Source organism: Rana temporaria, chromosome 5 (genome assembly GCF_905171775.1).
Source record: "Rana temporaria chromosome 5, aRanTem1.1, whole genome shotgun sequence".
Classification (NCBI taxonomy): domain Eukaryota; kingdom Metazoa; phylum Chordata; class Amphibia; order Anura; family Ranidae; genus Rana; species Rana temporaria.
In genome coordinates, this window is record NC_053493.1 from 177,884,341 (window position 1) to 177,902,897 (window position 18,557).

The 18,557-nt window shown below is 45.5% G+C and overlaps 1 protein-coding gene across 2 annotated transcripts in view; it reads right to left on the reverse strand.

The window, feature by feature from the left end:
* Positions 1 to 18,557, reverse strand: part of RECK (reversion inducing cysteine rich protein with kazal motifs) — an 861,635-nt gene that overhangs the window by 450,453 nt on the left and 392,625 nt on the right. For both annotated transcript variants that reach the window (XM_040353423.1, XM_040353422.1), the window contains 2 exons: positions 13,597 to 13,794; positions 1,637 to 1,898 (listed from right to left, as the gene is read on the reverse strand). In XM_040353423.1, coding sequence (XP_040209357.1) covers positions 1,637 to 1,898; positions 13,597 to 13,794 — 460 coding nt within the window. The remainder of the gene's footprint in view (positions 1 to 1,636; positions 1,899 to 13,596; positions 13,795 to 18,557) is intronic.

Below are 18,557 nucleotides of genomic sequence, written 5' to 3' on the forward strand. Positions count from 1 at the left end.
ATTACTGCCCACCATTCAGTTGCTATACATTACTGCCCACCATTCAGTTGCTATACATTACTGCCCACCATTCAGTTGCTATCGGTTACCATACATTACTGCCCATCATTCGGTTGCTATACATTACTGCCCACCATTCAGTTGCTATCGGTTACCATACATTACTGCCCATCATTCGGTTACTATACATTACTGCCCACCATTCAGTTGCTATCGGTTACCATACATTACTGCCCATCATTCAGTTGCTAGAGGTTACTGTCAATGATTACCTGCAATTCAGTCCCCTTCTGCAAACTGCTCAGTCCTGCCGTTGCTTTATAAATCACCACCCCCGCTGCTGGCAGAAGGGTGAGGAAGAATGCACACAGCCATGTCTGTGTCTTTGATATCCCTGCTCGTGCTGCTGACCGGAGAAGGGAGGGGGGGCCTGGGGGGGGACATCACAGAAAGCCTGCTCTGCCTCACAGCAGCTCCGGTCCTGACAGAGAAGAAGAAGGCTCTGGAAGTTGGAACATGGTAAGTGCAGGGAACAGCCGAGCAGAGCACACTCCCGGCCGCCTCAATACAGCTCAGCCACGCATTCATCTCTGCCTGCATCTTCTTGTCAAATGTGGCGGGCTGCAGGAGGAGCGCGGGTTACAGCGATACTGATTGGCTGAGAGGCGGTGGTGGGCGGAGCAGTTATTAGAAGTGTGGACGAAACTATTCTATGATTGCGCTCGTCACCCCGGGCGCTTATTGTTTGTGACTCCCACTCGGGCACGTCACCGCTAGCCCACAGAACTATGGGAGATGTAGTTTGCGGGGGCGGTGTGGACGATTCGGTGCTTCACTGTGTGATTTCCTCATTTGATGGCGTGCCCACAGAAAGGGCTCGGAGTGCCAGCAGCGGCACGCGTGCCACGGGTTCACCATCACTGCCCTATATACATAGGTGTGCGCACAGGGTGTGCCAGGTGTGCCCAGGCACACCCTAATCACCCTGTGTAGCACAGATTTCCCCTACTATCCTGCTTCCCCCCCCTCTTTTCCTCCACATAGCTGCCGTCTTCCCTCTTCTCCCCTTTCATCGTCTGTTGCTGCGGAGAGGCTTTAGGCCCCTTTCACACTGCCGGACCACCTGTACGTTCGGCAGACCTGAACGGCCGCTCCATTCTTCTCTATGGAGCGTCGGATGACAGCGGTGACATGTCCGCTGACATCCGATCCGCAAAAAAAATGGATGGATGAGAATACATCGCCGTCCGTCCATGGCGGATCGGATCGGGTGAGATCTAATGAAAATGCACATGCTGTCCGTTTTCATCAGATCTCTCCATAGGAGACAACTGCACTGGACAAGCCCCTCCCCAGAGAGGGGCCTGTCATGACATTGGCCAGCTCAGCTGCAACGGATCCACCTGGTGTGAAAGGGGCCTTAGGATGAGTGGGAAAAGGAGCTGGAAAATATGTAATTTACTGGCCCCTTCCCTTTCTGAATGAACTTTGTAAGTGATCGGTAGTGTGTGTTTGAGCTTTGGCGTGCACACCCTAATGCAATAGGCTGCGCACACCTGTGCCTATATAATATATTAAATTTAGTAATACAGTTTTTTTTACATTGAGCCGGCATAGGTTCTAAGTTATCACTTACCTACATTTCGATGAATTTGCTTTTGAACAACAATGCAGTTTAGCTCCATCAACTCCTGTAGAAGGTGGAGGAGCAATTGTGACCCCAGGATGAACTGAACTTTCTAGAAAGCATTGCCAGAGTGGATCCTGAGGCAAAGGCATGGTTTTACAAGCTGCAATTAAGTTATCAACAATCTCAATCTCAGTTCTTTTAGTCATTAGAATTCTTTTGCAAGCTGTTTGACAAGCATGATCCTCAGCTCTGTCACAGCAGTACAGACCTATAGAGAAAAAATAAAAAGAATAGTAAATATATATATTTTTTTCGAATTAGAATATATCACCATTCCATATTTTGACATACAATTTGAAGATGTAATCTTTATGTGTTTCCTGAGACAGCAAAGTGATGCAGAATAAACACAACCGCAAAACATATGAAGGGGGGTGGGAAATGTAAAGCAACAGGAAGCTTTACAATAGTTGCTAGAGTTAGACATTTCGAACAAAACTATCTATCTTTAGGAGAATATACAGTGTATAACAGCCTTTCTAAAGCCTCATACACACAATGGGGTAGATTCAGAGAGAAGATACGACGGCGTATCTCCTGATACGCAGTCGTATCTTTGAGTCCGGCCGGTCGTATCTATGGGCCTGATTCATAGAATCAGATACGCCTAGATTTGACTAAGATCCGACTGACGTAAGTCTCTTACGCCGTCAGATCTTAACTGCATATTTACGCTGGCCTCTGGGGGCGTGTACGCTGATTTACACCTAGAATATGTAAATCAGCTAGATACGCGAATTCACGAACGTACGCCCGGCCGACGCAGTACATTTACGACATTTCCGTAAGGCTTTTCCCGGCGTATAGTTACCCCTGCTATATGAGGCGTATCCTATGTTAAGTATGGCCGTCGTTCCTGCGTTGAATTTTAAAAAGTTACGTCGTTTGCGTAAGTCATCCGTGAATGGGGCTGGACGTTATTTACGTTCACGTCTAATCCAATGACGCCCTTGCGGAGCAATGCACACTGGGAAATTCCACGGACGGCGCATGCGCCGTTCGGGAAAAACGTCAATCACGTCAGGTCAAGCCTGATTTAAATAACACACGCCCACCTCTTCAGAATTTGAATTAGGCGGGCTTACGCCGGGCTATTTACGCTACACCGCCACAACTTTCTTTTAAGAATACGGCACTTGCCTGTAAAAGTTGCAGCAGCGTAACGTAAATAGGATACGTTACGCCCGCACAAAGAAGCGCCATTCTACCTGAATCTACCCCAATGAGAATATCAGACATATGATCATCAGTTTTTATTTTTTTTCATGCTAGTCATGTTTTAAAAATTAAGAGGCTACTAAAGTTACGAAAATTCTCACACAAAAAAAATACAATTTTGGAAGTCATGTAATGTGTTCTATTTTGTGTTGTAGTGTATTCTTTAGTTTGCGAGTATGTGTGGTCTTGGTGTTCTGTTTTTTTTTTTTGCCCAATAATGTACTGATTAAACAAAAAACATTCGTTCTGGTAATGTTCAAGAATTTTTCTTGTGTTTGTCCCGATGTACTAACGATCAGATTATCGTGCATTCCATTCAAAAGCGGTATTTTTCGTCCAATTTTGTGACTGGGCATAAGTAGTGGTGTAAAGCACTGTCATGTGGAGTTGTGCTCATAAGTGATTTCCTCAAAAAATTGTCTGGTTTGGTGTTTTCCAGTATTTCAGTAACAAAAGTAAACATTTGGCTGCTTTCAGAAGATGAATTATGATTGACTTCTTAAATGTATCCATCGGAAGTGTTGTGGAAGAGAATCCAAGATATCACTAGCACACATGTTTAACCGCTTGCCGGCTGAAAGTTTAAATAACTGTTTAACCACTTACAGACTGTCTGCCGTCGTTATACGTTGGCACTTTGAAGAGGAATATCGTTGTTATGGCAGCAGATAGCTGCCATAACCCCAGTATTCTCTTCAGCGGGCAGTCCTCTTTCATATTTAAGTGGTCTCTGCCGCAAGATCACTTTTATCAGGGACAGGAAGTGCCCCCCCTGACCCGCCGTGCTCCGGAGGTTGCCGCCGGTAGCGATGAAGATGATCAGGTCCTCTCTCCTGATTGGCTGGTTGTCGAGTGAGGGGAAGATGACCCCCACTCGGCTTCATAGCATTGACTGGCGGAAGCGACGTCAAACGTCACTTCTGCCCAATGCTCTTAAAATGTATTTATTTTATTTTTTTTAATTTTTTTTTGCATTTTAGTGTAAATAAGATCTGAGGTATTTTTGACCCCAGATCTCATATTTAAGAGGTTCTGTCGTGCTTTTTTTCTATTACAAGGCATGTTTACATTCCTCATCATATTAGGAATAAAAGTGATCCAATCTTTTTTTTTTTTTTAAAAGGACAGTGTCAAAATAAAAAGTAAAATAAATAATAATAATAAAAAAAAATTAAAGTGCCCCGCCCCGACGAGCGCATACATTAGTGCCTGCATATGAAAACGGTGTGAAGAGTGACAAAAAAAAATGGGCTAACTTTACAGTTTGGCATTGACTTCGCTTTAACTGGCAATTTTGTGTAATTTTTTCCCCCCACAAATAGAGCTTTATTTTGGTGCTATTTGATCACACAAAAAAAGGACAATTTGCTATAATAAATATCTCTAAAAATGTTTTTAAAAAACAAATTTCTTCATCAGTTTAGGCCAATATATATTCTTTTCGATATTTTTGGTAAAAAAAAAAAAATGTGAAAAAAGCGTATATTGATTATTTTGCGCAAACGTTATAGCGTCTACAAACTATGGGAAAGATTTATGGCATTTTTATTATTTTATTTTTTTACTAGTAATGGTGGTGATCTGCGATTTTTAGCGGTATTGCGGCAGACAGAATGGACACTATTGACACATTTTTGGGACCATTGACATTTATACAATGATCAGTGCTATAAAAACGCATTGATTACTGTGTAAATGACACTGGTAGGGAAGGGGTTAACACTAGGGGGCGATGAAGGGGTTAAATGTGTGTTCCCTTAGTATGTTCTAACTGTATGGGGATAAGACTGAGTAGGAGAGGAGACATTTCGCTGTTCCTACTTACTAGGAACAAACGATATGTCTCCTTTCCTCTGACAGCACAGGGATTTGTGACTGCGACCGCCGGCCACACGCATCGGTCGCGTGCCTGCATCCCTCCGGTGGTGTGCGCCCTCTGGCGACTCTTAACCACTTCCAGACCGCCCGGTACAGGAATACGTCGCTACTTTGTTGTTATGATAGCAGCTAGCATCCATAACCCCGGTACACTCTTCAAGAGCGGGCGGTCTGCTTTCAGATACAAGTTGTCTCTGTGGCGGATTCGCCGCAAGATCACTTTTATCGGTGGCGGCAGAGGGCGCCTGCTGCCACTCTCCGGTGCCCTCCGCCGCTTACTGGAGCCGTCGGCAGCGACAGAGGCGATCGGATGTTGTCCCTGCCTGGGTATGGAGACGAGTGAGGGGAAGATGGCCCCCTCCCGTCTCCATATCATTGCAGGGTGGAAGCGACGTCAAAACATCACTTCCGCCCAATGCTCTTAAAGGGACATTTTTTTTTAAATGACATAAAAAATATATATATGTTATTGCATTTTAGTCTTTTTGACCCCAGATCTCATATTTAAGAGGACCTGTCATGTTTTTGTTCTATTACAAGGGATGTTTACATTCTTTAAAAATAAAAAAAAATGTAAGTAAAATAAATAAAGTGTCCCATCCCAATGAGCTCACGCTTGGAAGCGAACGCATACGTGTGTAGCGCCCGCATATGAAAACGGTGTTCAAACCACACATGTGAGGTATCGCTGCGATCGTTAGAGTGAGAGCAATAATTCTAGCCCTATATTTCCTCTGTTACTCAAAAAATGCAACCTGTAGAATTTGTTTAAACGTCACCTATGGGGATTTTTAAGGGTAAAAGTTTGTTGCCATTCCATGAGCGGGCGCAACTTTGAAGTGTGACATGTTGGGTATCAGTTTACTTGGTGTAACATTCTCTTTCACAATATGATAAAAAGTTGGGCTAACTTTACATTTAAGAACAAAAAGGATGTTTGGGCAGCCGTACTCCGGAAAAATCCCTTTAGTTGCCTTTATTGGTAAAATAGAATAAAAAACACACTACAAGCCACAGCAAGAAAAATAGGACACACATCTGAAGCGTTTCGCACTGATACTTAGTACTTAGTACTAAATAAATACTTAAACATAGTGATCACATGGTCCAATAGTGGATTGTATCCAATTAAGTAAATTGGTGAATAGAATCACATGCGTGCATGATTAAAGTGAACAATACACCATTGCATTTAAAATAAAAACAATTGAAAGTGTGCATAGTATACAAAATGTATATGTGAAAAAATCTCCCTACAAAGAAGTATATTGTTAAAAGACCGTAAAGTGTGTGCATTAACCTTTCAATTTTGTATAAAAATAAATGAATGATCATATGAAAATATTATTAGAAAGCTCAACAAACCAAAATATATACTAATGTACATGTGTGTGTATGTATATATATATATATATATATATAGAAATGTGTAAATACTGTTTAAAAAAGTTATCACGTGTGTGTGTGTATATATATATATATATATATATATATATATATATATATATATATATATATATATATATATATATATATATATATATATATATATATATATTGTACAGGACGCCGTGGCTGGGTCCTGGAAGGACGTTATATGTTTGGACTGTGGTGCCTTTAAGGGAATGGAAAGGGTTAATGCACCTGTCTAAGGAAGTAGTTTAAAGCAGACAGGAAGTGCAGGTGAGAGTGAAGGAGTGTAGGAGAGTCTATGCATGGTGAATGGTGGACAAGGAAAGCTGTGGAAGCTATGAAAAGCTGTGAAAGGACTTGGCAGTGTGTTGCCTGAAAGCCTGCTACTGAAGGACTTACCTGCAAGGACTGTTTAACTGCGATAGCAGTTCTGAGCTGTACAAGTCGGTGAGACTGTAATTTCTTTTGTTTTTGCTGCTGCTAAGCCATTTAAGTTTAATAAACCTCAGTTTTGATTTAAAAAGCCTGTGTCCTGCGGTCCCCCAAACATTACAATATATATATATATATATATATATATATATATATATATATATATATATATATATATATATATATATATATAAACATCTATCTAAAGAGATAATTGGTATGGTTGTGCAAGAAAAGAGGGGAGTGACAGTGAAATTAATAATAAAATTAATGGTAAAATTAATGGTGATGCTGCATACAAAAAAGTCGCAGAGATATCTATATTAATTGATTATCTTCCCATGTGAAATTATTAAATTTAACGAGCAACTGCTTGGTGTCGTGGAGAAAGCCTGGGAGGTCAGCGACCAAGGGTTGAAGCTGGCCATCTATCCATTCTCCCAGGCGCTCATTAAGAGAACCAATGCCTGCCACTATAGGTCTGCCAGCGAGGGAACATGTGTCCCTTGTGAACTTTGGATAAGTGGTGGAACACTGGCATAATGGGGCTTAGGGGAATGAATAGATCTTTTTCTTTAGCCAAGAAAATACCAGCTTGGACGGCCCTATCTAAAAGCAAAGACAGTTCTTTGGCTAAGGGGGTGGTAGGATCTGCTGTAAGTTGTTGGTAGGTATCTTTATCCGATAGCTGGCATAGTCAGGGGCGTACCAATAGGGTGGCGGCGGGGGCGGTCCGCCCCAGGTACCACACATTGAAGGGGTGTCAGTGGCCGAGTGACTTCGCTATGTGGGGTGCACTCCATACCCAAGTCGGGTGATACTGTCTAATCATCCCAAGGCATCCCTGCTGGGTCTGGCTGCTCCATTTCCCTTTAGGTGTTTTTTAGAACACCCCCATCGCCGCGGCCGCAATGGACTAGTCCAGATTGTCCATTCGTTTTATTCACTGAATTCCCTCCTGCTAGCTCCGCCTCCACCCACCACTGCAGCCTCAGCCTGTGTCTGTCATCTCTCTCCGCTGGGGCGGCTCGGCTACTGCTTTCACATACAGACACAGGCAGTGAGGCAGGATCAGGAATCAAATCCATCTGGACCTCCCAAGTTACTCCCTAGCAGAGGCTGAGTCTGAGAGCCTGAGGCTGGACAACAGTGGTGAGGGGGGGGTTGGGGGGTGTTGCATGAAGAAGAGCCTGGAGGAGTGTGTCTGCCTGCTCTGCCACCCTGTGTGTGCTGACCTGATTTGGGGGGAGGAGGACCCCCCTGCCATGTGCACAACTAGCACTGTATGTAGTAGCTGACTTGATTTAGGGGGGTGATTGATGTGCCTACCACCCCCTGCCATGTGTACAACTAGCACTGTATGTAGCTGACTTGATTTGTGGGGGGGGTGATTGCTGTGTCCACCACCCCCTGCCATGTGTACTAGCACAGTATGTAGCTGACCTGATTTGGGGGGGGGGGGTGATTGCTGTGTCTGCCACCCCCTGCCATGTGTACTAGCACTGTATGTAGCTGACCTGATTTGGGGGGGGGGGGGTGATTACTGTGTCCGCCACCCCCTGCCATGTGTACTAGCACTGTATGTAGCTGACCTGATTTGGGGGGGGGGGGGGGGTGATTACTGTGTCCGCCACCCCCTGCCATGTGTACTAGCACTGTATGTAGCTGACCTGATTGGGGGGGGGGGGTGATTACTGTTTCTGCCACCCCCTGCCATGTGTACTATCACAGTATGTAGCTGACCTGATTTGGGGGGGGGGGGGGTGATTACTGTGTCCGCCACCCCCTGCCATGTGTACTAGCACTGTATGTAGCTGACCTGATTGGGGGGGGGGGGTGATTGCTGTGTCTGCCACCCCCTGCCATGTGTACTAGCACAGTATGTAGCTGACCTGATTTGGGGGGGTGATTGCTGTGTCCGCCACCCCCTGCCATGTGTACTAGCACAGTATGTAGCTGACCTGATTTGGGGGGGGGGGTGATTGCTGTGTCTGCCACCCCCTGCCATGTGTACTAGCACAGTATGTAGCTGACCTGATTTGGGGGGGGGGGTGATTACTGTGTCCGCCACCCCCTGCCATGTGTACTAGCACTGTATGTAGCTGACCTGATTGGGGGGGGGGGGGGGTGATTACTGTTTCTGCCACCCCCTGCCATGTGTACTATCACAGTATGTAGCTGACCTGATTTGGGGGGGGGGGGGTGATTACTGTGTCCGCCACCCCCTGCCATGTGTACTAGCACTGTATGTAGCTGACCTGATTGGGGGGGGGGGTGATTGCTGTGTCCACCACCCCCTGCCATGTGTACTAGCACTGTATGTAGCTGACCTGATTTGGGGGGGTGATTGCTGTGTCCGTCACCCCCTGCCATGTGTACTAGCACAGTATGTAGCTGACCTGATTTGGGGGGGTGATTGCTGTGTCCACCACCCCCTGCCATGTGTACTAGCACAGTATGTAGCTGACCTGATTTGGGGGGGGGGGGGTGATTACTGTGTCCGCCACCCCCTGCCATGTGTACTAGCACTGTATGTAGCTGACCTGATTTGGGGGGGGGGGGTGATTACTGTGTCCACCACCCCCTGCCATGTGTACTAGCACTGTATGTAGCTGCCCCTGCTCTTTGCCCAAAGCAGCTGTTCCTTGGGCCCCGGGCTGCCCCTCTACATCCCAGATATCTCTCCAGCACTCTGACCCCTCTACACCCTAGATATCCCCTACCTCCTACCTACTTGATGTCTGTTTACCTGCACTGTCTCCATTGTAGGGGCCCCAGAGCATTGCTTTGCCCAGGGGCCCATGATGCTATTAAGACGGCCCTGATTTGGGGGGGGGTGATTACTGTGCCCGCCACCCCCTGCCATGTGTATAGTGTAACACTGTAGCTGACCTGATTGGGAGGGTTGCAGAATGTAGGCATATGCGATTTACAGTGTGCAGAATGTAGACATGTGCGATTTACAGTGTGCAGAATCCAGGCGTTTGCTATGCTATGGTTTTGTTAAAAAAAAAAAAAAGCAGTATTATCTGTTGAGTAAATGTTATAAATAATTGAAATTGGAAAATAAGTTATTAACTTACTTAAACCTATGTTTTTTTTTTTTTTTTTTTTTTTAAGTTGATGTAAAGTTTACAAATTCGTGCAATACATGTTCTTGAAAACATGAAAAAAAATTGTGGGTGTTTTTCCAGGTAAACGTTGGGGGGGGGGGGGGTGCCAGATGTAGGATCCGCCCCGGGTGCCAAATGCTCTAGGTACGCCCCTGGGCATAGTGCTTCGTTCTTGTAACAGAATCTAAAACTACCACCGTACCCCCCTTATCTGCATTCCTAATGACAATGTTCTTATCAGACTCAAAAAAAAATCAAAGCTATTTATTCTGCAGGAGACAAATGATTGGAGACCGTGCCCTTATGACAACTACCGGCGAGGTGAGTAAGGTCCCTCCATACGACTACATGCGAGCATGATTAAATATGCACCTATTCCCTAAGACTTTAAGGCCAATAACAAATAATTTATAAACATAGAATTTATTTGATTTGGTTATAATTGGGGGATTGGATTCATGCGTTGTCCCATCACCATTGCTATTTTACATATTTCCGGAGCCTCGGCCGTGCACATTTATGCATTGGTCTATCTATGGTCGCACATTGTATACATATATGGTTTACAATTAGTCCGCGTATGCATGTGTGTGGTTTATATATCACGCGCGTGATACATACACATGTGCCTAGAATTGAAGCCCGCCTCCATGTGTATACATATGAATTTACATTTCCATGTCCATCAGAGGTTTATCACAATGTCTTTTTCCACACTTCAGTACTGTAATACTAATAATAATAATAATAATAATAATATAATATAACCATATTCTCATGTATGCAACATCATATAATCACATAAACATATATGTTCTACTGTGTATCACTTATATATATGGCACATATTACATATTTTATGTTTTCCTTCTATTCACTATTTTTTTTGTCATTTCACATATGCACGTTCACATGCATATATACAATCAATTAATTATTTTATTGCATATCTCTGCGACTTTTGAATGCATCATCACCATTAATTTTACCATACATTTTTTATTAATTTCACCGTCACTCCCCTCTTTTCTTGCACAACCATACCAATTATCACTTTAGATAGATGTTTATGTATAGTCTATATACACAGTCTTATATATATATATATATATATATATATATATATATATATATACACACACACACACACACACACACACACACACACACACACACACAGTGCCTTGCGAAAGTATTCGGCCCCCTTGAACTTTGTGACCTTTTGCCACATTTCGGGCTTCAAACATAAAGATATAAAACTGTAATTTTTTTTGAAGAATCAACAACAAGTGGGACACAATCATGAAGTGGAACGAAATGTATTGGATATTTCAAACTTTTTTAACAAATAAAAAACAGAAAAATTGGGCGTGCAAAATTATTCAACCCCCTTAAGTTAATATTTTGTAGCGCCACCTTTTGCTGTGATTACAGCTGTAAGTCGCTTGGGGTATGTCTCTATCAGTTTTGCACATCGAGAGACTGACATTTTTGCCCATTCCTCCTTGCAAAACAGCTCGAGCTCAGTGAGGTTGGATGAAGAGCATTTGTGAACAGCAGTTTTCAGTTCTTTCCACAGATTCTCGATTGGATTCAGGTCTGGACTTTGACTTGGCCATTCTAACACCTGGATATGTTTATTTGTGAACCATTCCATTGTAGATTTTGCTTTATGTTTTGGATCATTGTCTTGTTGGAAGACAAATCTCCGTCCCAGTCTCAGGTCTTTTGCAGACTCCATCAGGTTGTCTTCCAGAATGGTCCTGTATTTGGCTCCATCCATCTTCCCTTCAATTAACCATCTTCCCTGTCCCTGCTGAAGAAAAGCAGGCCAAACCATGATACTGCCACCACCATGTTTGACAGTGGGGATGGTGTGTTCAGGGTGATGAGCTGTGTTGCTTTTACGCCAAACATAACGTTTTGCATTGTTGCCAAAAAGTTTGATTTTGGTTTCATCTGACCAGAGCACCTTCTTCCACATGTTTGGAGTGTCTCCCAGGTGGCTTGTGGCAAACTTTAAACAACACTTTTTATGGATATCTTTAATGCCGCGTACACACCATCACTTTATGTGATGAAAAAAAATGACGTTTTTAAAAACGTCACTTTAATTGACCGTGTGTGGGGGAAAACGTCGTTTTATGTCTTCTAAAAAACGACCAAAAAAAATTTAAGCATGCTTCAATTTTATGTGTCGTTTTTCAAAACGTCAACTTTTACTTCACAGAAATTGACCGTGTGTAGTAAAAAACGTCGTTTAAAATGACGTTTTTTCACCCGCGCATGCCCAGAAGCTACTTATGAAGCAAGCTTTAATGGAAAAAGTGGTGAGAACGTAACCTCGCTTTGCTAGAACATTGTGAGAAAAACGATGGTGTGTAGGCAACTTCGTCTTTGAAAATTGAAGTTTCAAAAACGTCATTTTTTACTTCACAGAAAATGTCGTTTTTTTTCATCACATAAAGTGATGGTGTGTACGGGGCATAAGAAATGGCTTTCTTCTTGCCACTCTTCTATAAAGGCCAGATTTGTGCAGTATACGACTGATTGTTGTCCTATGGACAGAGTCTCCCACCTCAGCTTTAGATCTCTGCAGTTCATCCAGAGTGATCATGGGCCTCTTGGCTGCATCTCTGATCAGTCTTCTCCTTGTATGAGCTGAAAGTTTAGAGGGACGGCCAGGTCTTCGTAGATTTGCAGTGGTATGATACTCCTTCCATTTCAATATTATCACTTGCACAGTGCTCCTTGGGATGTTTAAAGCTTGGGAAATCTTTTTGTATCCAAATCCGGCTTTAAACTTCTCCACAACAGTATCTCGGACCTGCCTGGTGTGTTCCTTGTTCATCATGATGCTCTCTGCGCTTTAAACAGACCTCTGAGACTATCACAGTGCAGGTGAATTTATACGAAGACAGGTGGATTCTATTTATCATCATTAGTCATTTAGGTCAACATTGGATCATTCAGAGATCCTCACTGAACTTCTGGAGAGAGTTTGCTGCACTGAAAGTAAAGGGGCTGAATAATTTTGCACGACCAATTTTTCAGTTTTTTATTTGTTAAAAAAGTTTGAAATATCTAATAAATTTTGTTCCACTTCATGATTGTGTCCCACTTGCTATGCATACTAGCTCATTATGCCTTTGTCTTGCCAGTGCCACTGTAGCTGTAGAAGTCTTTTGTTGACTATGTCTCATCATCGTGAGATATAAAAATCAATTAAAGTGGACGTAAACCCTAACCATTCACCCGTTTGCGAGCTTATGGTCTATTTAAATATACAAAACAAACTGTTTTGTTATATCTGTTTAAGTGCAAAAAAAATACCTGTTCATCAAGTCAGATTCAGAAGTGCCCTGTGTCTTGTGTGATCTCAAGGAATTTAAATAATTCTACTAGCTGTAATCTTGGGATTTAATAACTACATGTTGTGGAGAATAGCATAGGGGACAATATGAGTAGCTTAGTAAAAGAATAATGGGCATGGCTGACACAAATTCCACAAAAATGCGGTGCCCATACACATGCTGAGTGCATTTCTGGCAGATCAATGAGTACTTTTCTGTACTAGCAGCATCTTTAACGCTATTAAACACTGGAAAATAAGCATGTACAATACTGTAAGCAAGTTGAGATCACTGTAGTAGTACTATAGTGTTTTCCAGCGACATTAGCCACGTACAGTATGTCATACACACAGTTACATTGGTCCGAACTGGACTAATGTAACCAATATATAACATGCCAATACCTGGAATTATTCTTTAAGTGATTCAACCTGCAAGTAATCTCACAACACTGAAATATACAGCATATCAAACTTTGCATGAAGAACAACCAACTTACTGTCAACAGGGTTCCTCATTGGATAAGACTGCGTGTAGTTGTTCACACACTGAACTAACTGAGGGCTAGTGGAAGCACAGAAGTTCTCCACTGCTTTGATTTGTGATGGTCCTGGTGATGAATCTGTGCGAAATATAGCTTGACAATACTCCCGGCAGTTGGTATGCCGACCAGCATAGCTGCAGCATACAGATCCCACTAAAAGAAGCAGAGAAAGTTCAAAATTACTAGGTCTGTTAAACGAATTAAAAAAACATTATACAGATTTGACTCACAGCAACTTAAAATGGTTCTAAAGCCTCAAGGTTTTTAACCTTAATGTATTTGTAGCGCCTGTGTACTTCTCAGTACAGGTGCTATGTCAAATTTTGTTGGGGGATGAGAGAGTTACTTGCGCTTATCCATGTTGATCTGTTAAATTGGGCTGCTGCCGGCCCCTGGGCTGTCCTGTGGTATCATCTGTTCCAAAGATACCTTTCCATCCTTGGATACCAGGTGGCGCCAGAGGGGTCCAGGCGGAGGCGCCTTTCCTCAGCAGCCAATCAGAGGAGTGTTTCCCTCACGAAGCCTGCTGGGGGAGGGTATTTCTGTGGCAGACGCCATTTTGTGGGGTCTTCGCGCGTTCCTGGCTCCGGCACCCACCTTTAGGGTGTGCGCACATCACGGGCCCCAGCGACATGGCCTACCAGGCCGGGGCGCACGTGCTACGCGGAGTTCCTGACTCTGGGCTCTCATGGCCCGGAGCAACTAAGGCTGCAGAGGGGCCCCAGTGACTTACTGGGTCCCCAAATTTTAACCACTTCCATACCAGGCACTTACGCACCTTCCCGCCCAAGCCAATTTTCAGCTTTCAGCGCTGTCACACTTTGAATGGCAATTGCGCGGTCATGCTACACTGTACCCAAACAAAATTGGCGTCCTTTTTTCCCCACAAATAGAGCTTTCTTTTGGTGGTATTTGATCACCTCTGCGATTTTTTTTTTTTTTTTTTTTTGCGCAACAACTAAAAAAAGACTGAACATTTTGAAAAAAAAATAAGTTTTTATTTTTTTCTGTTATTTTTTTTGTAAATAAGTAAGTTTTCTCTTTCAATTACGGGCACTGATATGGCAGCACTGATGGGCACCGATGAGATGGCACTGATGGACATCGATGAGGTAGTACTGACGGGCACATATAAGGTGGCACTGATTGGCGGCGCTGGTATGCGGCACTGATGGGCACTCATAGGCGGCACTGATGGGCACACATAGGCAGCACTGATGGGCACACATAGGCGGCACTGATGGGCACACATAGGCGGCACTGATGGGCACACATAGGCGGCACTGATGGGCACTCATGGGCGGCACTGGGCACTCTAAGGCGGCACAGATGGGCACTCATGGGCAGCACTTATGGGTGGCACTGATGGATACTTATGGGTGGCACAGATGGGCACTGATAGATGGACACTGTGGGGTGGCACTGATGGACACTGTGGGGTGGCACTGATGGACACTGTGGGGTGGCACTGATGGACACTGTGGGGCAGCACTGATTCTCATGTTGCCAGTCAGTGCCCATTTGTGGGCACTAATTGGCATCTGTTTTTTTTTTTAGACTTTTTTTTTCAGGCTTTTCTTTTTTTTGCCCTTCCCTGGTGGTCCAGGGTGGGCTTCCCTGGTGGTCCAGTGTGGCGATCCGAGGGGGGGCTGCGCTGATAAACAATCAGCGTGAACCTCCCCTGTCAGGAGAGCCGCCGATCGGCTCTCCTTTACTCGCGTCAGTCAGATGCGAGTGAGGAAGAGCCATCAACAGCTCTTCCTGTTTACATCGTGATCAGCCGTGATTGGACACGGCTGATCACGTGGTAAAGAGCCTCCGCCGGAGGCTCTTTACCGAGATCGGAGATGCAGGGTGTCAGACTGACACCCCGCATCACCGATCGCCGTGCGGCATGAAATCCTGCAGGACGTCCATGGACGTCCAGTCAGGATTTCAAAACCACTTCCCGGACGTAAATCGGCCATAGGCCGGGCGGGAAGTGGTTAAGGACAAGATACCAAGCGAGTTATGCTGCTCGGTGGGGAGTCGGTCTGAGGTGAACCTGGATACAGGTAATCCAACAGGGCTTAGACGATCCATCGGGGATCTGGGTGGCCGGACACTGACAGGTTGTATGCTGCAAACTGTCAGTCGGTGACCCCAAAGGTAAGGGCCCGGATTCAGAAAGGAGTTACGTCGGCGTATCTCCAGATACGCCGTCGTAACTCCGAATGCGGGCCGTCGCATCTCGGCGCCTGATCATAGAATCAGATACGCCTCAATGTTGCCTAGATACGAGCGGCGTAAGTCTCCTACACCGTCGTATCTTAGGGTGCAATATTTAGGCTGACTGCTAGGGGCGCTTCCCTAGACTTCCGCATAGAATATGCAAATGAGATAGGTACGCCGATTCTGAAACGTACGTCCGCCTGGCGCATTTTTTTTACGTCGTTTACGTAAGGCTTTTTCCAGCGTAAAGTTACCCCTGCTATATGAGGCGTAGCCAATGTTAAGTATGGACGTCGGGCCAGCGTCAAATTTTGCATCGTTTACGTCGTTTGCGTAAGTCGTTCGGGAATAGGGCTGTGCGTAAGTTACGTTCACGTCGAGAGCATTGACTATTTGCGGCGTGATTTCGAGCATGCGCACTGGGATACTTTCACGGATGGCGCATGTGCTGTTCGTTAAGAACGTCAATTACGTGGGGTCATGGCTAATTAGCATACAGCACACCCCCTACCAACCTATTTTGAATTAGGCGGGCTTACGCCGGCCAATATACGCTACGCCGCCGTAACTTTAGGCGCAAGTTCTTTCAGAATACAGGACTTGCCTCCCAAAGATACGGCGGCGTAGCGTATATGAGATACGCTACGCCCGCATAACATTACGCATTTGTATCTGAATCCGGGCCATGAAGTCTACCTGAGGGAAATTCAGGCAAATTATTGACTGGGAGGATTCGCTCTAATATCCATGTTCCTGAGTACTAGGCCTGTGGCAGAGGTCTAATTACTAATTCTAAATCTACTAAAGCCAAGTCAGATGCAAAGACTTGTTCCTTCCCAGAAGCTCTGAGTGACACCCTGGCTGCCAGGCCTGTGAGAGGGACCTGTCCAGGGGGCACTATACCCACTCCGGCTGGAGATGGCGACGAAACAAGAATTATCATTTGAGGCAGGACTGCTTCTGTTATCCATTTTCTGAATCTGCAAAGTTCTCCTTTCACCAACCTTTCTCTATCTACCTCAAGTTGACTATTGGTCATGTTGGACCAGTAATAAAAGCACAGAAAACATCACCCTGCTGTCTGGAAATTCCATCATCATCATCATCTTCATCCCTAGACACATCATAGAGATAACATAATCATGCCGTCCCAATCTAACCAGCGGCTCCTGAGGGGGTAGCGCTACACGTGGGGGCATGTCCGGGATCGGCTGTTACCTCTAGCAACGGAACTGTGAGTTCAATTTTATTGTGGAGAGCAAGGAATTGTCGGGTGTTGACTGTGAGGTGAAGGAGTAGCAGTACCCTGGGCGTACGTGCGGTGAAGCCACGTGCGCCTGCCACGTGTTTTGAGAAGATTTTTTTTTCTTCAAGTGGGAGGAGCTACCCACCCCTGCGTGAGACGTAGGGCGAGGATTCGCACCAAACCAGTAATTGCTGCCCGCCTTCGAGAGAGAGTGCCACGTGTGAGATGTCCACTCCCTCGCTGCTGCCCGCAGCCCCTCAGCGATTGAGGCCCCCGATGTCTGCTCCGGGGGTCTTCACCATGTCTGCTGCCGCCGGAGTACCCCTCACCGATACAGGGATCCAGATGCACACGGAAGGCAAATTTGTGCTCTACACCAGTGGGGGATTGGAGGCCCTTGGACTATCCTGCCCTCGATGTACAGAGCTGGCTGTACAGTTCTTGTATTTGTTCCTATTTGTTCAAAATACAACCACCCACTGAAGCTCCCCGGGAGTATCGGGTGAATTGGATCTCCGGGACTGTAACCGCGGAGATCATTGGTAAGCGACCATGACGAGACGAAAGAAATTGACTGTGTGGCCAGTGTGACGAGCACGCAGGCCGAAGCCGACTGGAGGCCACTACTGCTAATGTGGTCTCGGTATGGCATTCTGTTGCCAGAGAGGGCCCCGCACAGGTTTCCCGCAGCTGCGGTCGAGACCTGACTTCCCGTCTACCGGACTGGCCAAGGGACCCATCGGAGGCTCGTCCTTATCGGGAAGCGGCGATGATCATTGGTCTGAGACGGAGTTCCCGGAGTCCCAAGGCTATGGGGGATTTTGGGCCTTCCCAAGTAGAAGACGGAAGAAACGCTCCGGCCAGAGCGCACCGCGTGGGCCCAGCGCATCGAACCTGAGCATCCCTCAGCTGACCTGGGGAGATGGTGAGTCTGTTCCTGCTCCTACCCTCACCACCCCCATTCCTACTGCAGTACCCGTACTCAGACGGGCACCGTACGCTATTGTGCTGCCGGGGGTTAGGAGACCCGCGCATGCTGCCCAACTTGGCACAGTTGCGGCGTGTTGTGATGCGCAGGGTCGCTGCTGATTACGAATGGGAATACCCGTACGTTCCTCCCGCCATCCTTCTGGAAGTTGACCAGGAACGGGAGAGCTGGGGCCATGATGAGATATGGTTCCGTTTGAATGTACCCAGGCTTGTAAAGAGCACTGACTTTAACCTGAATCCCAGGTTTGAGCGCTGCCTTAAGGAGTGGAGCCTGGGTCGTCACATCTTCCGTGACCGTGTGGTCATGAAGTGTCCAGGAAGAGCAGACCAGGTCTTCTCTGTGACTTCCACTACCGCAAGAGGAGACATTATTTCACTTCCTGACCCACGCTTCTACAAATAGGCCATGCCTATGTTATACAACCTGATGCTTTTAAAGTAGACCTGGACAAGGACCTTTGCCCTCATA